The sequence below is a fragment of the Monodelphis domestica genome, chromosome 8, assembly GCF_027887165.1.
Source record: "Monodelphis domestica isolate mMonDom1 chromosome 8, mMonDom1.pri, whole genome shotgun sequence".
Taxonomy (NCBI): domain Eukaryota; kingdom Metazoa; phylum Chordata; class Mammalia; order Didelphimorphia; family Didelphidae; genus Monodelphis; species Monodelphis domestica.
This window is the reverse complement of record NC_077234.1, coordinates 10828660-10850171: the sequence shown is the minus strand read 5'-3', so window position 1 is coordinate 10850171 and position 21512 is coordinate 10828660. Positions and strand designations below refer to the sequence as shown.

Genomic DNA, 21512 nt, shown 5'->3' with positions numbered 1-21512 from the left:
CTTTCTGCAGTATATTAAACTGTCGTGGCATGGCAGTGCCAGGGTGCAGACTTTTATGAGGCTTCTTTGTTGGCTGTAGTGTGTAATTATAGTGTAATTGGCAGGAATCAGTGGATGGCTTTTTTTTCTACCTTAGAGGAAAGAACCCAATCTTCCTTTTTTCCTTTCTTTCTATTCTCATCTTTGTATTTTCCGAGTAGTCTTTTCTTGGTCTTTACCCATTTTCCTTAACCTGGTATTGGATGCCTTGGCTTTAAGGTGTTCTGGAAGAAAGGCCAGCTCATGCTGCTTTCTAGTGAGAGGCCCTGCCTCTAGACAGAGAGCACTGGCTGGGATCTGAGAAATGCCCTGAACGTGCTCCCTGATAGGCTGCATCCCCTTGATTCTCTCCTTGACCATCCCTTCCAGGTTATGAGAAAATTCTATTCTGATCCCATTCTGAGGCCATGTTTGGGGGGCACTCCAGTTCCTAAGCTGGTGTCACTTATTCGGGGCTCTCCCTTTTTTACCCTTTGTGATTCTGCTTCTTCTCTGGCCGTTGGGCCAGCTCACCTCATGTCTCTGTGTCCCCTTGCCTTACTAGAGGGTGGGAATGATCTTTCACCATCCTTCCTTGAGCACAAACCCCTTAGCTGTTTAGCTGCCTAGATATGGCTTAGATTTAGGAACGTTATAAACAAGGATCTTGGCTGTTGATACAAAGTGGTGATGGTTGACTCCTGTGGACAGTCCTGAGGTAAACAGGACACGGACCAGCCAGGCACTTCCAGCCCGGGACAGGAACCCTGAGAATGGCAGAAAAGAGGCAAACTTGGGGGAAGAAGTACATACACAGTAGAATACTTATCATCTGAAATGAATTTGGAGTCTCTTTCTGAACATTTGTAGACATTATGTAATTGGCCATTGCCCAGGGGGATAGAGCTCAGAACTTGAAGTTGGGAGGGATCTGCATTGAGATCCTCCTTAAAGCCCCATTTGGCTGCTGACATTGGACCAGTCACATGATCTCTAAGTGCCAGCCAGTCTCATCTGGAAATGGGACCACTAATACAGTGCCTGCATCCCAGGGTTATGGGGAGGCTTACACTTGAACTTTGTTGATGATAGAAGGGGCAGAAAGAGTCAGTCTTATCTTCAGGAAGTGAGAGGAAATGGCAAATAAGAAACGGAAGGTCCCACTTGAAATGGTAACCTTGTGTCTGCTCCCATCAGATCAGCAGAAATCAGTGAGGGTGGGGGAGACTGGAAAGATAGTGTAATTAAGCCCAAGGCATGTTTGATTGGTTGAAGTCTGAGTAAAAACAGTTACTAAATTTCTATTTTAGGCTGTAATTCTTCCCTTTTAAAAGTATTAGTTACATGTCTTTATCTTTATATATACATATATAGTTCAGCACTTGTCTTTTATTATATCAGAATATGATCAGGACCAGGCTTTTTTCAAGGCACTTTTTGTCAGTGGGTTTGAGTTAAGACTGCCTCAGCCTGAAGTTCCTCATTTGCAATTGGGGAAGATAGTACTTTAATTTCTTTGATATTAATACCCACTTATCAGTGTTTTTTGTTTTAAAAAAGTAAGCTATTAAGGGCAGGAAAATGGGAGCTAAATGGACTTCTCCAGTCAAGATGGTAGCAGACTTTTCTGTGTCAGCATTAAGGCTACAGGTTATATTTGCTGTTTCTGTTAATTTCTTTAGCTTTTTTTTTTAAGATCTTATCTTAAAGCTGAAGTAAATATTAAATGGGAAGTTCCTGCCAAATTACTTTGTGATGTCAGAAAACAGATTTTGTTTCCCACTAATAATCTCAGAGACATTTTTGGTTTTTTGAATGGTGTTGTGGAATGAGTGTGGCCTCTTGCCTTGCCTTTCTGACATTGACTGGCTGTGTGGCTCTGGGTAAGTCTTGTTTTCTCATCTGTGGTATATAGGGCTCACTCTACTTCCAGGGGAAAGGATTCAATAAACCTTAAAGTGCTCCAGAGACATGAGCCACTGCTACTGTTGCTGAGAACCAGCAGAATGATTATTTCTATTTATCGCCATCTTAGAACTGGAAGAAACACATGTGACTTTTGCCTAGAATGTTTCTGACTGGAGAAATGTGTTCTTTACCTTTTTTCACTTGGCTCCCATGGGCAGCAATCTGCTGAAGCCTAGCAAGTGTCCCTTCTCAGAATAATGGTTTTAAATGCAACAAGTAAAATACCTAGGATTACAAAGGGGACCATTTCTGTTGAAATATAGTCATGGAGCTATTAAAAAAAACCAAGTTCATGAACCCCAGGTGAAGAAGCTCTGGGCTAGATAAAGTGACTTGGATTGAGTTTTGCTTTTTAAAAGGGAGTAGGAAACTAAAAAAGGTTAGCTTCTGTAGTCAATATGCTTTGAAAGTAGAGTTTGTTAGCTTAGTTGGATGGGCTAATGAGAAAAAGTATTTCACATTTATTAAGTAATCCTGTCTTTCGTCCTCATCTCATTCTTATGTTGGCGCAGTGACAAAGAACCAGACCCTCCATTCATTGTTTGCCTGGTTCTGCTCCACTAATATTTAATTGTATTTCTTCCCTAATTATGTGTAGAGACAATTTTTAACATTTGTTTTTTGACAACTTATGATCCAGACAAGCATCTGATATAGGTTATAGATGTGCTATCAAGTGATACATTTTTCCATATTCATCATGTTGTGAAAGAAGATGTATATATTACACATACAAGAAAAAACTCAGGAAGGAAATCAAGTGAAGAATGCTATGCTTTGATCTGCATTCAGACTTCACCAGTTCTTCAGTGGCCGTAGAGAGCATTTTTCATTTATGAGTCCTTTGGAGTTGTCCTGGATCCTCGGATTGCTGAGAACAGTTAGGTTATTCACCGTGGATCATCATACTGTATACAATGGATCTGCTCTCTTCACTTTGCATCAGTTTATATAAATCTTCCGAGGTTTTTCTGAAATCATCTCGATCATCATTTCTTATAGCTTGATAGTATTCCATCACCGTCACGTACCACAACTTGTTCATACATTCCCCAATTGATGGGCATCCCCTCAATTTCCAGGTTTTTACTACCACAAAAAGAGCTGCTTTAAATATTTTTGGATCCATAGGTCCTTTTCCTTTTTTTTTAAAATCTTTTTGGGATGCAGACCTTGTAGTGGTTTTGCTAGGTCAAAGGGTATGCACAATTTTATAGCCCTTTGGGCATAGTTCCAGATTATTCTTCAGAACAGTTGGAGCAGCAAGACAAACATTTTTTAAGGTGGTTTACTGTGCTCTGAGAACACAGAGGCAGAAATAAATCTGTCTCTGCCCTTAAGGAGTTTCTGAGGTCCTGGGGGACTGGAGAGGAATGTAGCAGGGACTCATAATTTTGGTGCAAGTTGAAGAGAGAAAAAGAGAGAGCACTGGATGTAAAGAAAACACACACACAGGGCATTTTTATATGATTTGGACAGCTCGATAATAGAACATCATAGTAATGAGGTATTTTGGTGTTTGCGCCCCCCCCCCCTTTGTTTTTTAGTGATTACTCCTTGCTGGCAAACTATGGGAGAAATTGAAGGAACGTATCGAGTCCTAGAGACTCCAGGAAGCCGATTAGGGGGCCCGAATCACACTGGGATCAGCACTCTGGAGCCAGGGCAAAGTCTGTCCTCAGCAATGGTGAAGACATCAGCCAAACTGCAAGAGAAGGACCTTCCTATTAAAGTGAGATTGCTGGACAACACCACTGAAATACTCCATGTGGAGGTGAGAGTGGGGAGGGGGCCCTTCTTTCCTATTTGTTTACGGCTTTTAGCCCTTCCATAGAAAGAATAGCTTTTGGTAATACAGACATGAAATTCTTAGAAGCACGTCTATCTCCCAAAGCTGGAAGGTAGACTTAGAAATGTGTTTTCTGTCGCCTTCTCTGTTTTCCCCACTTCTTTCTCATGAGGCTTTGATCATACCAGATTCACCTGCAGGCTAGAGCATTAATGGGTAGAAGTCTACTAGGGGCGTCAGCAGCCTCTGGACCCCCCACTCTGTGTGTGTGTGTGAGTGAGTGAGAGCCTTCAGATATGATCAGAGACCCCAGAGAGTTGAAAAAGAAAATCATTCTTGTTTGCCAAGTGCAGTTCTTTTCCCTGAGTTTTTCAAGTCGGCCCTGAGGAAGTCCCGCTAAGGTGTCCTTCGGCATGGCCATGGGTGGCTTGGGCCAAGTCCCTTCTCTGTAAAATGAGGGCCTTTGATGGGCTGGTGTCGGTGGAGGAGGGCCTTCTAGCCTGAGATCTCAGCAAGCTGAAGCTCCATCCTACACTTAGTGTCTAACAGATGAGCTAACCGTACTGGTTACTGGGTTGGTTTTTTATTATGTAATCGAAAGCTTGCTTTCAGGTAAATCTGGTTTTTCTTCTCTTGTTCACCTTGAATTAATGAAAGCTCGTGGTGCCAAAGGAGCAAAGCGCGGGTGTGGGTTATCTGAATCAGAAGCAGTCTGGGCCTCTGGCCCGAGAGAACAGGAGGTGGCTTTTAGATGCAGATTTCCAGATACAGCTTCTCCCTCAAACATCAGGCGCACTTTGGATTTATGTGCGTGGACAGGTTTGGCAGAAGCCCAGGAATCTGATCTAACCAAGCTAGCTCTTTGATGCTTTGCTAGGTAGTTCCTTCCCTCAATTACCCGCCGATTTTGACCTTTGAAAACACGGAGCCTCCATATCCCTGCCCTTCGCCTCCTTGCGCCCCCTTGTTTTACTCTCCCTGTCCTTGGAGTCCTGCTCTTGCTGACTAGAGGAGGGCCGCGGGCCTAGCAGCCAAATGCTTCCTTCTCCAGGCTGGTGATTTAGGGATGGGGAATGCCTCTTGCCTGGTAGATTGTCCGAAAGAGCAGCTTTCTTTGTCGAAGCTCCTGTCAGACTTCTCCCAGGGGTCAGCCTTGCTTCTCATCCTTCCATACGAATGGGTTTGGGGCAGCTAGGTACACAGTGGATAGAGCGCCAGGCCTAGCCTTGGGACCTGGGTTCAAATTTGACTTCTGGGTGACCTCGGTCAAGTCACTTCACTCCAGTTGCCTAGCCCCTTTGCTCTTCTGTCTTGGAACGGATACTAAGAAAAGAAGGTGAGGGTCAAAAAAAAAGCCCAACATATGGACTTCTATCAGTTTGAACACTTAAATGTTTGTGCTGGAGAAACTGTCACGCCAAAATCTGCATCCAAATAGTGATGCCCGTTAAGAAAAATTTGACGTACTTGCCAATTATTTTGAAAGGCAGTAAAGCACCTTGGACATCTGAAAAGCCCACATCAGTGTCTCTAGTTTTGTTGTAACTGCCTCCACGAAACAAGAGACATTTGGCATGTATGTCTTGGCACCCTTGCTAGAAGCTTGGGGGTGCGGCATTGAGGTGGGACCTTCCATGAGTTGGTAGACATCAAGAAGAGAACTTTTGTGGTTTTTTTCTTAGGGAAGCAAATAATGACAACAAATTTTGCATGAAAATGGAATGTGATCAGATTTTAAAAGGTCAATAATTCACCTTGGCCGGTGTGTTTGTGGCAATGACTGTGTACAGAGCACTTAGAGCTCAAGGTGCCAGTTGTCCCTGTGCCTTCGTGCCACAGTTTCTTTGTTGTCTGAAATGAAGTGGTTGGACTAGAGGCTTCCAAAGGTCCCGTTCAGCTGCAGGCCTCTGATGCTAGGCTCTATTCTCCTTCACACATTTGCTTTGTGACCTTGGTATAGTCCTTTCCCTCTGGGTCTCTGAAGGGGTAAGACCAAATGTCTGTCCTTTGAGGTCCCTTCCTGCTAAATCTGGGGTCTCAAGTAAACTGAGGATGGCTCAGGGAGTTGCTTTGAGTAAATCTAATTCATTCTTTCTCTGTTGTTGGTCAGTCATGGTCTCATCTGACTATCCATGACCCGTTGAGGGTTTTCTTGGTAAATATCCTAGAGTGGTTTGCCATTCCTTCTCAAACTCATTTTATAGATGGAGGAAACTGAGGCAAACGAGGTGAAGTGACTTCCCTGTTGGCTCAGAGCTTGTAGGTGTCTTGAGATTAGATTTGACCTCAGGAAGATCTTTCCACCTCAAGGCTGGGTGCTGTGGCCTCTGTGCCACCCAGTTGCCCCTGTTGCCATGTACCCATTGGCTTATTTGAAAGCAGCCAAGGTTCTCATTTGGCCCTCTTGTTTCACTTTCCTAGGGGATTCAGAAAAAGGTGAGTTTGGGGAGGAATTTCAAAGGGAGCCTTTAATGGGGATCAGCCTGGCATTGCTGGAATTATGCTGATCTGGTATCCAGAGAGATAGACGGCATCTGGCCTGTTTTTTTCCTTTGGTGGTTTCCCATGTGTTTGGAGGAAAACCAGTTAACTTCCTCAATAGTCAAATGGTCAGTCACTCAGTAAGCATTTTTTATGCACCTGCTGTATGACTAGTGCTCTGCTAAGTGCTGGGGGTTTAACAAATTATAGAAGATGGTAGGAGTTCACTGTTGGGTGGGGAAGAGAGCGTGCCAAGAGCTCGGCGCAAACGAGAGGGAAGGTAGCAGGAGGAAGAGAGATTTTGAGGGAATTCAGAGAGAGCCTTCCTTAGAAAGTGGGATTTGAATTGACCCTCGAGGGAAGAGATGAAAGCATTCTAGGCCTGGAAACCACTGGAGAGATGAGGAACCCCAAGGAGCCCAAGGTCCCTGCAGCAAAGGGGATAAGAGAGGAGAGGGGGTAAAGCGTGAGAAGACTAGGAGTAGGGAAGCCAGCCTCTGAAGAGCTTTAAGGGCCAGAGGATTCGGTATTGGTCCTGGAGGTGACAGGGAGCCACTGGAGTGCGCCTGCGTGGTTGGCCTTGTACTGTAGGAAATCACGTTGGGGCCAAGAATACCTGCCATCATCCTTGGGAGGCTCAAACGAGAGTATGGGCGCGATTGATGCACTTTGCGGTCTCACTGTGCCCTTTGTTGGCATCCTCTCCGCCTCGGGAGAAGCAATTTGCCAAAACTTGTTAGAGCATTTTGGTTTCATTTGAAATTTTGCAATCAGAAACGAACTCCTGCTGTTACCATCTAGTAAGCCTTCTTGCCTTATTTGTCCGTTCTCTAAGTGTCCAAGATCTATACTTCTCCAGCACGGCTTATTGGATCTGACGGCCAGCCGGGGTCTTGTGAGGCCATAGGAGAAGAGGAACAATTTGGGATGCTTGGTTAGGGACTCCGAGCATTTATTCTAATGGCATGGGAGAGTTGAGGGCCTGACGGAGGCTAAGCCGGAGACATCAGCAGGTTGGAACGTTCCTTGAACCTAGATCAGCGACTGTATCTTGATTTTTACTTTGGCCTTAAATGAAGTTCGAAATGGCCGCGTGCAGTTTTTATAGCTAGTTGTGGTCAGGGGCCAGTTGTTGGCATTAATAAAGCCTGATTTGTACACACTTGGCTGAATTCTGTGGTTTCGAAATTAGAAAACTGGTTCCAGATTTGGAAAGTACTTTTTCAGTCATAAAGGAAGTCATTTGGAAGCTTGTATATCAGGCTGTGATTTCCTGTGGTTTTAAGACATGCATTAGTAATGCTTTGAGTCTGAAGCGCCAGTCAGACGTGATGCGCCGATCCAGCACTCTCCCTGGGAGACTTTCTTGGAGGATGAGGAGTCATTGATGACGGTTCTGAGGGAGAAAAAGATTCGAACATTCTAACGTGTTTCCTGACTCCGGAGATTCAGAGGAGCACTTTGGAGTTTGCTCCCCAGGGGTTCAGTCTTCCTGCGTGAAACACCTCTCCCAGAGGACTTGGCACTGTTAAGTCAGACTTCCTCCGCCAAGGGTGGGGCTCCAAACCCCCAAGCTTCTTTTGTGGTTCTATTTTCGATTACTCCCTTTTTGCCTCTGCTGCCTGCTCAAGGCCTTATTGTTATTTGGCCAGCTGTGAGAGGCTTAGCAGGTTATGTGTGTGACAAGTAGCAGGACTTGGATCTTGCGCCAGGAGCAGCCTTCTTGGACTCCTTTAGCTTTCATTTATTTATTTATTTTTTGCCAATTTAGCATTTAATGTTTTCTGTCCTAGAAGAAAGGAATTTGAGAAGGCATCTTAGCCAGATGTTTGTCATTGCTACCAGAGAAATACCTTAAATAGGGCGAATAAACTGCCTTAGAACTTATTTTTGTCTGCTTCAGAAGAGAAAGTTAGGGATTCAGCATCTCAGATTTGAAGATAATGGAGGCTTTTTTAAAAAAAGAAAGCCAGTTAACATTTCTGGTGTAACCAGATTATCCAATCTTACTGTGGCTTTTCAAAACCTGCTATTTGTTTGGGGTCTAGATGTCTTACTTTTAATTCTGCTGCCCTGGAATGTGGTGACATTGGGTGGTGCGTGATAGAAATGTGGGCCTTTTTATTCTTAGAAAGGGAGGGGGGAAGGGTGGGGAGAGAGAAAGAGAGAGAGAGGAAGAGAATAGAGAATGAACCTAGATTCTGACATAGGTTTAAAAGTCATTCTGGCCATCGAAGAAGAAATTGAATGAAAAGAAAGAAAGAAGGAAGTCATCCAACACTTATCTGCACACAGGTCCAAATCCAGTTGCTGTGGTTGCGGAGATAACCCTCTTGACAGATGTTCTCTTCCATCCTCATCCTCTCTTTTTGTCCCTTTCCCCTTCTCTCCTTCCCTCCCTCTCTCCTCTCCTCCTTCTTTCCTTTTCTTCCCCCCCCCCCCCACTCCCTCACTCCCTCTGTGTGTTGCAAAGAGGAGAACTGAGTATAACTTCTTTTATTTTGCAGCCAGGTAGCAATTATCCTTCAACTATTTCCAAGCACAAACATCTCAACCCATTTCTGCCTCTTCCTCTCCATCACCTCCCAAAAGCAGACTTGAAACAGAGGGAGGGGGGGCTTCAAAGTACGTATGTTCTTTCATGTGTTAACAATATGAAGAAGAGAAGCAACTGGAGCAGTTACACTTCTGTAGATTGGGAAGGTAATTTCTGAAAGAAGAATATTCCACTACAACCCAGTTTATTATAAAGCCCTTTAGCTGGCTTCCTTCCCTCCAAACTTTTCAAATGAATGCTCTAGATTCACTGCTTCCACGCCACCTTTAACACTCCTGCTGCTCTCCTGTTTTTCTGATATCGAACACTCAAAGGTCATCCCATCTCCTGCTCTCCCAGCTTCTCAGTCCTTGTTCTTCTAAACTTTTCTCTTGCCATTGAATTCTCCCTCTTTCACTCTCCCTCGTTTTGGCCTTTCTTCCTCTTCTCAGATTCTTGACCTTTTGTCTTGCTATTGCATGGAAATTTAACATGCCCAAGACAGAACTAGCCCACACTGACATCCCCCAAACTGACATGCTTTTTTCCTATTTTAGTCAGTAAAATCGTCATTCTCTCGTCGCCGAACGGAAACCTATCCATCCTCCAGTGGCCATTTCTGTTCCTGGCACCCGCCTTCCTCTTGCCCAGGTTCATGTTCTTGGACTCACTGGTGCTTCTTTCCTGTCCTTCAGTCCCCTTAGCCAGCTCGCTTCCAAGACTTGTCCATTCTACCCTCCCTACCACTCTGACTTTTCTCTTCACTCACACATCCCCTGCCTCTACATTGGTTTCCTTGTCTTCAGGCTTTATTGCAATACCCCTCAGAGCTGCCAAATTGGTATTCCTAAAATGGAGCTTGGCTCATGGCCCTCTCCACTTCCACCTCCCCAAACATGTCTACTTGCCAGTCTTCGATAGGCTTTTCTTGTCTCAAGGAGGCTTTCTCCAGTCTGGCCTCCCACATTCCCTCTTTTGGGACACTCTGGACCAGTTGCTTCCCTCCCTCCCTTTGTCACTAGATTCTTTCATTCTGAAATCCACTTCTTCCTGCAGCTTGCTTCCTCCTGAATTTACATCAGTCTTACTGTTACCATCAGGTAGAATCTTTGAGAAATTTTGTGTGTAAAAATGTGAACGAGTGAAAGAAGGCGTTTGTTAAGCACTTTCTCTGTGGAAAGCACCGGGGGGGGGGGGGGTGTCTAGAAAGTGAGACAGACCCTGCCCTTCAGGAGCTCCTGCTCTAATGGGGAGACAACCTATAGGGGATATTTCAGCTGCGAGTCAGATGGAAGAGTCTCAGTGTCCCTAGGGTTGACTGTAAGGTAGATGTTAAGCAAGGGTATTTCAGTGAAGTCTTTGGGGTAGAGGGGATAGTTCAGTTCTGTTGCTCCTAGACAATAATGAAGTTATTCATTGGCATAAACTATTGATGTTATTTCTTCATGAAAAAGTTAAATGCTTTTTTTTTTTCCATAAAGCCATACCTTCTGTAATTGAAGAAGAATTGATACCAAGTATGGGTTCCAAGGCAGAAGAGAGGTAAGGGAGGTTAAGTGACTTGCCCAGGGGCATACAGCTAGAAAGTGAAGTCAGATTTGAACCCAGGACCTCCCATCTTCAGACTTGGTACTCTAACCACTGAGCGACCTAGCTGCCCCAAGAGTTAAATGTTTCTTAAAAGATGTATATCTAAGAGAACAGAAAGCAATAGTGGGGAAAAAAATTTCCCCAGTTTGACAACCTATTGCTTCCTTGTCTCCCGCCTCAGGAGTTCCTTGTTGCTTTATGGGTATGATGGAAGAATCCAGATTGCAACTTGCTGGGAAATAAAGAAATGATTGGCCTAGACACTGTAGGTAAATGGAGATTTGTGGGAGAAGTCTTCCAATCTGAGGGAGAGGCCCCAGGGGCTAAGGGAACTTTTGAGGTGTAAGTTCCAGGCTGAAAGATGCAGTGAGTGTGTGCGTGGAGGGGGGCCCATAATGGAAGACTCCAGACTGCAGCCCACCAAAGGTGATGATGAGTTCATCACTTCCACTTAGATTCAGCCCTGACACCAAAAAAGCTTGGTGGGAGAAGGGAAGAGGAGGAGGGGTGGGAAAGGAAGAGAGAAGGAAGGTAGGGAGTGAAAGAGAATGTAAGCTTCTTGAAGGCAGGGCCTGCCTAGCTTTGTCTTTGGGGCCCTCCCTCGCGCCTAGCAGAGGGCACTGTCTGGGGACAGAGCCCAGTACTGCACATGGGCCTGCCTTGGAGCACTTCCCATCCTCCCTCTGCAAACGGGTTCTCCTCTGTCAGGGCAGCTGAACATCACATTGGCCTTTTTCCTTATTTTCTGATCCGGTCCTTTCTTCGAAGAGGGCATTGATGACTTTGCTTTTCTATCCCATTCACTTCTCAGGAGGCCCCTTCTCTCCTGTCCCCTTCCAGCAAGCCTTGCCTCGAAACAGATTCAAAAAAGAAATGTAATTTAACAAAGCGGCCCCCCATCTGTAGGTCTGATGGCCCATTGCTTTTCCAAGGAGCTGCTGGCCGGCCCGGCCTCACGGTTTCTACCACTCGACGTTTGTTAGATTTATCACATTTCATCTTAATACATTGGACCCATTCTGCCTGTCAAGACTGATTGATTCACAGAAGCCAGTGGTGCTGAGAAGATTGGAGCAAACGGTCCTCTGGACTTCCGCAGCCTCTTGCAAAGCATCCCTAATGCTGAAGGAGGTGCAGGGCTCCAGAATGTTGTCCACAGACTGACAAAGGGGACAAGAATGGGGACAGTCGGGGTGGGGGGAGCGGGGGCGACACAAGCCCTCGAGACATTTGGAAGTCTGAAACAAAGCGACCGGGATGTCTACGTCTGGTCCAAAGATTGCACCCCCTGCACCAGCTCCCATGGGGGTCTCTTTCGGGGCTTTTTAGAAGCAAAGAGCTGGGAACAAAGGCAACACCGTCAGCAAGGGAATGGCGAAGCACCTTGGGGTGAACACAATGCCTACAGAGAAACACGGAAGAACTTGGGTGAGTGGATGCAAAACGGAGTCAGCAGAGCAGAGAAAACACCGTACGATCATATGCCACGACGACAACAGTGTTCACTGAAAGAACAGCCGCCGGTCAGCAGAGGGTCAAGCAGAGAGCCAAAAGAACCCTAAAGAAGGGGAGGGGAAGCTCACTAGTAGAGATTTCATGTTTTTTCCCATGGATTAATTGATTTGACTGAATTTTTCCCCTTCTTCTTCCTCTTTATCTTAAAAAAAATCTTTGCTATATGGGCTGGCTCTGAGAAAGGAAGTACATGGGGGAAATCTAAGTGCTACAGAAACGAGATATCAGCAAAAAAAAATTTTTTTTTTGGCAACAGGAATATAGGTTTGTTTATTCTATCGCTAATTTTATATTTTTCCTTGGTTACAAGAGTCACGTTCTCCCCCCTCCCCCAACCCCTCCCATGGGTTTGACAAGTGTCCTGGATCAAAACCTATTTCCATATTGTTGATATTTGCACTCGGGTGATCCTTTAGAGTCTCCATCCCCCATCCTATCCCCATTGACCCATGTGATCAGGCAGTTGTTTTTCTTCTGTGTTTCTGCTCCCACGGTTTTCCCTCTGAATGTGGACAGCGTTCTTATAAGCCCCTCCGAATTGTTCTGGATCGTTGCATTGCTGCTAATAGAGAAGGCCGTTACATTCGAAAAATCTGTTTTTTAAAAGCTTCATTGGTTCATTGATTGATTTAGTGCTGTCTGTAGGCAGAGCAGTGGGAGAAGTATTGGAGAGAGTGTAGAGAGTTTAGATAGGACAGCATTCCTGCGGAGAGATCTGTGGGGATCTCCGTGGTCTTCTGAACATCTGATAATTCCGCCATCTGTACCTTCATTTAGGTAGCAAAGGGGATGGATGTATGCCCTGGGCACGCACAATTCCCAAACTAGCAGAGACCTCCACGGCCCTTTAGTCTCACCCAGACCTGAGAAAGAATGCAGGGAGTGCTCATTTGCCTTTGGCTTGAGAAGGGCCAGTGGCTGGGAGCCTGTTCACTACCGTAGCCTAGAAAGATTCATTGAACCCCAGTTTACTTGGCTTGAGGGGGAAGGCTCCTGGTTTGACCTTGTCACACGAGAGTTCCTCCCCAGGGAAAGTCCTGCGTCACTGCCTCGCAGACTCACGATAGACCTGAAGATTTGGCGCAGTAGGTGGCGCATCAGTCTCGCAAGCTGAAGGTCCCGAGTGTGACCCTCGGGAGAGGCTTCTGGAGACTAGAAGAGCCACTAAACATCGTAAGCCAAGTACACTGGGGTTCAGTGAATCTAGGCTACAAGTTTGGGGACTCCTAGATTCCACGTGGACTCTGGGTAGGAAATGATTTGCTCCCTCAGAGCCTGGCATTCAAGCCCATCAAATAAGTGGTCATTTCTCACGAGCTCTGTAGTCTGCTTTCGTGTTTTACCTCCCTTTTCTACACGGAGCCTTGCTTTCCCCATCTTTAAAATGGGGCCTTCCAGCTCCAACTTTCTTTTTTCTCGTCTTAAACCCTCACCTTCCGTCTTGGAATCAACACTGTGCATGGGTTCCAAGACAGAAGAATGGTCAGGGCTAGGCAGTGGGGGTTCAGTGACTTGCCCAGGGTCACCCAGCTGGGAAGGGTCTGAGGTCAGATTTGAACCCAGGACCTCCCGTCTCTAGGTCTGGCTCTCCATCCACTTTCTATGAGATAGATTGTGTGTCTAGAAATTTACAGTAGAGCCCAGAACAGGAAGCAAGCAAGCAAGGCCTCACAGCAGCCAAAATAAATAGCAGCAAGTCCACACACACTAAAGGTCTTAGAACAACCATCAGGGTGAATTATTATTGAGCAGCTGCTGCTAATAAAGTGCCAGGAACCACCCTGCCCTGAGCTACAGAGAAAGGCCAAAACAGCCCTTGTGCTTGGGCTCTGCTTCGGACGGAGAGGATGATGGGAATGTGATTAAACAAGCGAGCTACGGACAGGAGAAATTGGAGATGGTAATAATGCCGCTATTGGCTAGCCTTCGTCTACCATCGTAAGGGTTGCAAAGCGCTCTATGCGATGAGGACACTGAGGCCCAGGGGAGTTCACCGATGTGCCCGTGTCAAACAGCGTGTGCTTGGAGCAAGCTGATCAGCTCAGGTCTTGCCCAACTCCAGTGCTCTCCCCTGGTCCCCCCCAGCTACCTCCAGGGCAGTGTTATGGGGGCTGGGCTTCTTGCAGAAGGTGGAACTCTAGCTAACCTTTGAAGGGAGCCTGGGAAACGAGGCAGAGACCGAGGAAAGAAATCCAAGCCTGTGGAACAGCCAGGATGGGCGCTTGCTTGTGATACTCGCAGCTTCCCTCACTGTCCCCACTTCCCCTGATTTTGGGTGGCTGGCCAAGTCTCACCAGCCTCTCAGGTTGTTCACTGTAGAGACCCCCTATTGTACGGTTTGGGGGTTGGGATTCATGCTGTACTGAGTGCCTGTAATTCGTTTGAGAAAAAGTTCTGCCAGAAACAAGACCATAAACATGTTGGCATTTCAAGAGGGAGCTGAAGTGGAAAACTGCCGGCCTCTGGAGGCCAAGGAGCCTGGTTCCAGTGTAACCTTTGGCAGTGTTGGCCAGAACCTGGCGATGGCTGAGCTGGGCGCTCTCATCAGATCACAGCCATAGATTTGCGGGTGACCTCGGCTATTTTATTGAATTCCTGACAAGGAATTATAATGAAACCATGTCGATATCTCAGAGCAAGTGTTAGGAAAAGGAGCTCTTCACAACAGGGACCTTCTAAAGACTAACAGAGACTAGAATTGGTTCTGTGTTGTTTGATGGAGAAACTCCGTTGTGAAAAAAGCGTCTCCATTTTTTCATTTCTTCAACTTCTCAAGCCCTGAATGGAACTCGGTGGCGAGTTCTATTCTGGGAGGCCTCCTAACTTCTCATGGAAGAACCGAAATAAGTCTTGAGGCGGATCCTAAGCGTGGTTACAGGCCTGTTGGGAAGAACCACTGGACAGAAGCGTATGGTCAGCGCGGGCCTAATTTGGGGCCTTCTCTAACCCACTTTCCACAAATGTTGATTGAATGAAGGAGTTTTAGGGTTCTAGGCCTATACTGAGGGAAGGGAGGATCACAGGAGAGGCAGAGCTTTCCCCGCCCATTCATCCATTCTGTCTGGCACTTGACCCTGTGGATGCATGAATGCTCACCCTTAAAAACATCAGCTTTTCGTAGAGGTTTGCTGAATGGGTCTATGTTTCTGTTGTTCATTTGCTTCAGACTGCCTCTTCATGACTCCATTTGGAATCTTCTTGGCAAAGGTACTAGAGTGGTTTGCCATTTTCTTCTCCAGCTCCTTTTGGGGAAACTGAGGCAAATAGGCTTCAGTGATTTGCCCAGGGTCACACAGCTAGTATGTGTTTGAGACCAGATTTGAACTCTGGTTCTGAATGAATCTTCCAGACCCTAGACCTGGCACTCCTTTCACTGCACCTGGCCTGTTTTGGGATATTTATGTCTATTAAAATCCATTATTTGTCTGTATTTTGACTTTTTAAAAATAGAAATGTATGCTTTTGTTATGTGTTGTTATTTTATTTTATTTTTAATTTAAGCCCTTACTTTCTGTCTTAGAATCAACACTGTGCATGGGTTCCAAGACAGAAGAGTGGTCAGGGCTAGGCAATGGGGGTCAAGTGACTTGCCCAGGGTCACCCAGCTGGGAAGTGGCTGAGGTCAGATTTGAACCCAGGACCTCCCGTCTCTAGGCCTGGCTCTCCATCCACTGAGCCACCCAGCTGCCCCCTCTGTGTTGGTATTTTAAATAGATTTATTTATAGATTTTTGAGTAAGAGAAAAGCCATCCCTTCTCATTAAGATAGTTTTCAATTAAAGAATGCCTTGAAAATTGCTATGGGATACACCCTCCTTCAGCCAGCATCACAGCATGTGTTCTCTTATTTTAGCTGGTATAAGGAAAGTAGTGTAGTTGCACCAGTTCATGCCAACAGGACAGCATCTGGTAGTCCTCTGGGAGGTATTATTGGCCTTTTTAAAAGGAGCTGCTGGTTAATCCAGGTAGTCCCTGACGGACAGAGCTTGCAAAGAGACAGAGTGAGCAGACCATCCTGTCTGGGAAGACCTCCCTGGAGAGGCAGCCTGGAGGAGCGGGAGGAGGAGGAGGAGAGAGAAGGGCTGCTGCTCGCGCTTGAGGGCTCTTTCTGCTCTCTCTACAGACTGTGACTCGCCTGTGCACAAGGAATGTTGTCTCAGCTAAAAGCCGTTCCAGCCAGTGTTAATCGACGCGTTTTAACAATTAAGTCTCTTTCCTTCCATATTAAACGATAATCATACCCAGCTGGCAGACAGTGCCCCGTTGCCTAGGAATGTAAGCAATGCTTGCTTTAGGAGCCCAGTACAAACCCTGAGAGCTTTATATATACTTGGGGAAGAGGCTTATTTGGGCCTCTTTAGGAAACAAATTTAGTAAAAAAAAACATAGAAATAGGTTCTGATCAAGGACACGTGTAAAACTCAGTGGAATTGTGCGTCAGCTATGGGAAGGGGCGGGGGGAGGGGAGGGAAAGAAATGATTCTTGTAACCAGTGATCTAAATTGACTAATTAAATACAATTTTTAAAAAAGTTAAGAATGTGAATAATAGGTCTCAGACAAAAGGTTTACTGGAATTGTGGTCTGTTTTGTGCTTAGAAAGTACACGATAAAGCTAAAGTTAGGGAGATTCTGATGGACTATGAAGTGCCATCTAAAAATAGGTGATTAATGAGAGGGTTAGTGATTGAAGTATGCTGATAGGCTAGTTTTGAAATCTTGGGAGTTTGTGAAGAATGTTTACTCTTTTGGAAATGAGATGCCAGAATAGAAAGGCCTTTAAATACCTTTTTTTTTTTGGTGTGTCCTCCAGTTATGGACTTAATTACCATTATGCAAATTATCTATGTATCCAACTCCAGGATCTTCCCTGAGCTTTAGGTATCCAATATCATTAAACATTTGACAAACAACAACAACAACAGTAATAATCATAATAGCTAACAGTTACCTAGCATTTTAAAGTTTGCAAAATAGTTTACAATATCTCATTTTATCATGACATTAACCTGGAAGATAGATGCTAATTTTATCCCCATTTTATAGATGAGGAAAATGAGGTCAATAGAGAGTAAGGGACTTGCACAGAGTCCTACAGTATGGGTTAACCTAGTATGGGTCTGAGTCTGGATTTGAATTTAGGTTCACTTGCCAACAGGTCTAGCACTCCATCCACTGTACCACTTAAAACTTCCAAACTAGTTATCCCTGATACACTTTAAACTCAAGTATGTCCAGAATAGAACCAGTATCTTTCTTCTCCAAAACTCCCCTCTTTCAGACTTCTTACTTTTGGGCAGGGCATCACTATTTTTTCATCTTCCAGGTTCCCAACCATCTTCATGCCATATTACTATGCCTCTACCTCTGAATAGGCTTCTACGCCTGTATTCTTATACCCCTGATTGGTAAAAAATTCCCCTTACTTTACCTGAACCAATTTTGCAGCCACCCCTGGACTTGGGAAGGGTATCTCTGAGAATGGTAATCAAATACAGTCAGTCCCCAACTTTTGCAGTTTTTGCAGAAAACAAAGGGAAGTAAAAAACACAAATTTTGATAAATTGAACCTATGGGAGATTAGGGGATAGGTTCTTGTGTCCACCAAAAACTGTGATATTTTGCTAGAGACTGCTGAAAATACACTTATTCATACAGTTCTTCATAGCAAAACATTGTCCAATAATATGTACTTTTCCTAACACAGTAACCCTTAAGGAACTTTAGTAAAATGCAGTATACAAAATAAAACTGGTTAACATGCAAAACATTTTTCCTCTCTAATAATTACCTAAAATTCTGTGCTAACATCTCAATTTTTAAAAAAAAAATTCATTTCAGACTATTCATTCTTCCTAACAAATGAAATCTGTAGTACCAGAAATACTATATAGCAAATGAAATTATTAAAACTAAAATTTTTTTTTAACTCGAATCTTACCTTCCCGTGTCAGATTATTATATGAAAGCATTGTACTGTATACTATATTGCTGTAAACTTCTCTACCTCAGTCACCCTCTGAAAACCAAGGGAAAGATTGCTGAGACTTTAGTCTTTTCCTTCAGAAGATGCCTGGCATGGTCTCAACATGACCTCTCACACTTTGGCTTTCACCCTAGTTGATGGAGTTGGAGATTGTGAAGGGTGCACTGACTTGAGACAATGAATCATCAGTGCCTGCTTTGTGTGCCCTTTGAGATCCTTAAGGATCTTGGAGTTTGGGAGCTTAGCTGAGCAGGAAAATGAAAATGAGGTTACTAGTAAAATCATGTGAATGCTTGAAGAGCATCTTCTGTTGAGACTGATTGACTGCATCCTATCACATGCATTGGAGATAATAATCCATAGACAAATGGATACTGTTTTCAGGAACACACTGAATTCCTGATTTTCCCCCTTATTTTTTTTTTGGTTAGAATATTTGATTTTTTTTTCTTTTTTCTCATTTCTTATACTAAAGGTACATACAATTAATACTATTTTTCTGCAGTAATATAAGTTTTATATATATATATATATAATATAATATAATATCTATGATATAATATCAATGCATACCCAAAAGCTTTAAACTGTGGAAACCTGCCATTTATTGATAAAATGACATGGGACTGTGATTAATGTTTGTGTCTGATTCTAGAAAATTGGATAAAAAACAAGGAGCACAGACTTAACTTGAATAGTGCCAAAAAGAGCACACGTGAAAGACTAGTGTGAGACTCGAGGTTGCGATGCTTGACATATGTTAAGTCATAGGACTTCCTTGTATCTACACTCTTTGTGAAGTACTCAGACAAGTACCAAAGTTTGACTATCATCCTGGCTCCCTATATCCCTGAGAATGACAAAAAAATCAGACCAGGGAATGACACTTCCCTATCAAAAATAAAATTCTAGTGTTTTTTTTTTCTTTCTTATATTATGGCAACTTCCTATAGTCTTGGCTGCAAGTGGATAAGTGAAATATTACTGCATTCTGTCCTACAGACTTGTGGGATAGAAATTACTTTAAATTGGACCTATATAAGGGCCTGTTAGAAATTTATTAAACCCAAATTAGGGTCTATTTTGAATTTTTTTCTTTTTTCTTTCCATTTTTTTCCTTTCCTTATGTTTTTGGTTGTTTTTCTCTTTTTTTTGATAATTAACTCATACAACCCCATAACTCAACATTGCATCCTGAGCTGAACTGGATGTTTTTTAACACCCACTTCAGGGGGGATTGTATTTTAATAAAAATCCAAGATTTTGAAATTTTGTTCAAGAAAAGATCTTCAAGGAAGAAGCTTGCCAACTCCTAAATCCAGAGAATGAATTGTTGCAGAAAGATGTCAGAAAACCTACACTACATCAAGAAAATCAAGAATGAACTTTGGATGTGATTGATTGAACTGAAGTTTGATTGAGCATTTATTGTAAATGTACACTTTTATGCCAAAGGGATTGCCCCTAATTTGGCTTTTTTGTCAGTGCGCCTAGCAAAACATTGGTTTTGCTTTTTCTCTTTTCTATTCCTCCCTAACTTGTAATTTCATAGCTGGTAGGTTTACAAGACCCATTGGAGAGACTAGTCTTCCTCAGACCTCAGGCCTGAGGATTGTGAATTTTAAAACTACTCCACCCTATTCAGACCATACTTTAGAATGATTTAGCTATTTCCTGATTTGTAACAATGAAGACACTCTTGAACAGAATCAGGAATGTCTTGTAATACTTTACATTACTCTACCCTACTTAGATATACTTTAGGGGAAGATAAAGTTGTAATCTTCTAATTGAACAATGAAGGTACTTAGTTCTCACCTTATAGTGAAGCTAGAATTTTAAGCTAAGTCTATTTTTAGATCTTAATACAAAAAGATGTTAAGTAACTATAAAGGTTAAATTAATCACAAAAAGGTCAAGTAACTAACAAAAGGTGACCTTAACAAAGAAGTGTGAAGTAGCTCAAAAGATATAAACTAATCAAAGAATGTGAGAACTAAAAGTATGGGCAGTCCTGGAGAAAGCATTTGATGTGATTGGTAGATGTGAAAATTTAAAGATGGAGAAACAAGGGTGAAAGGTATATATATTTCGGATTTTTTTGTCTCTCAAAAATTCTTTCCCCAGAAAGTTGGATCTGGCTGATCACTTCCTGTGAGCAGCCTGGGCACCAGTTCGATCCTGGAACTCAGCCTGGAGGAGCTCACTCAGACAGCTTCCTTGAGACAGTCTCGTGGTGATTGATAAGACTGACTTCCTTTTCCCATGGGCTCAGGGAGGCCCCTTTGGCCAAGGCCTTTAACTCCTGCCTGGCTCAGCCTGAGCCGGAACAGTTTAAATTAACTCTTTTTCGTCTCCCTCTCTCTTCTCCTTAAATTCCTTCCCTCTATATTAATTAAATTACCATAAATTTCCAGACTGACTTGGGAATTTTATTTGGCAATCATTTAAATCTAGACTCAAAGTCACAACTCTAACTTCATCTTTACACATTAGCCAACAACCTGTTATGGTACCTCGTCATGTCATGCTTGGACCCCTGCAGTAGTCTGTTTGGTCTCCCTGCCTCAGTTGAACATTCAGTCAAATTGATCTTTAAAAGTACAGGTATGGGAGGCAACTGGATTGCTCAGTGAATTGAGAGCCAGGTCTGGAGTCAGGAGGTCCTGAGTTCAAATCTGTCCTCAGACTCTTCCTAGTTGTGAGATCCTGGGCAAATCACTTAATTCCCATTATCTAGCCCTTACCACTCTTCTGCCTGAGAACCAATACACAGTATTGATTCTAAGATGGAAAGTAAGGATTAAAAAAAGAAAAAAACAAGTACAGGTTTGGTCCCTCTTCCCCACTCCCACCCCCATACAAAAACTCTTTTAGCTCCTTATTACCCATAAAGGGTTTTGAAAGCCCTTCATAACCTAGTCCCTTCCTGCTTTTCTGATTTCTTATACCTTACTTCCATCATAAACTATTTGATCCCTTGACATGGGCCTCTTTGCTGTTCCCCACACGTGTCATTCCATCTCCCAAACACAATATTTTCATTGATTCTCCCCAGCTTCCTTGGCTTTCTTCAAATCTCCACTAAAGTCCTATTTCATGTAAGAAGTCTTCCCAGCCCTCCTTAATCTTTTAGTACTTTCCCTCTGAGACTACTTGGCCCCAATTTATCCTGTCTTTATAATGCTGGTATAGAGCTGTTCATGTGTTGTCCCTCCCATTAGACTGGGAGCTCCTTAAAGGTAGGAACTAGGTGTTTTGTTTTGTTTTTTTAATTTGTTTTGTCCAGAGCCTAGCATACTACTTGGAGCATATAGTAGAAACTTAAATACTATTGGCTGACACATTAATCATATTCATTGTTTCTTATAGAGCACAAGTAGTCTATTTCTTTTGTGTACCACAGATTGTTTAGCATTTCCTTATTTAGCCTTCAGTCAGTGGGCATCTGCTTTGTTTCTAGTTATTTGCTGTCACTAAAAGTGTCTCTGTAAATATTTTGATGAATATATAGCCTTTCTTTTTTGTCAGTTCTTCCTTAAGGCACATGCCTGTCAGCAGAATTGATGGATCAAAGAGGAGGGATGTTTTTAGCCACTTTATTTTCATATTTCTAAATTGCTGTCTATAG

The 21512-nt window shown here is 43.6% G+C and overlaps 1 protein-coding gene across 4 annotated transcripts in view; it reads left to right on the top strand.

Moving 5' to 3' along the window:
• The window catches only part of FARP2 (FERM, ARH/RhoGEF and pleckstrin domain protein 2), an 85995-nt gene that overhangs the window by 3527 nt on the left and 60956 nt on the right, over positions 1–21512 (top strand). For all 4 annotated transcript variants that reach the window (XR_008914271.1, XM_056808604.1, XM_056808603.1 and 1 more), the window contains exon 2: positions 3534–3760. Coding sequence is in view for 3 of the 4 variants with exons in the window: in XM_056808604.1 (XP_056664582.1) it covers positions 3557–3760 (204 nt within the window). In the remaining variant the exon portion in view is untranslated. The remainder of the gene's footprint in view (positions 1–3533; positions 3761–21512) is intronic.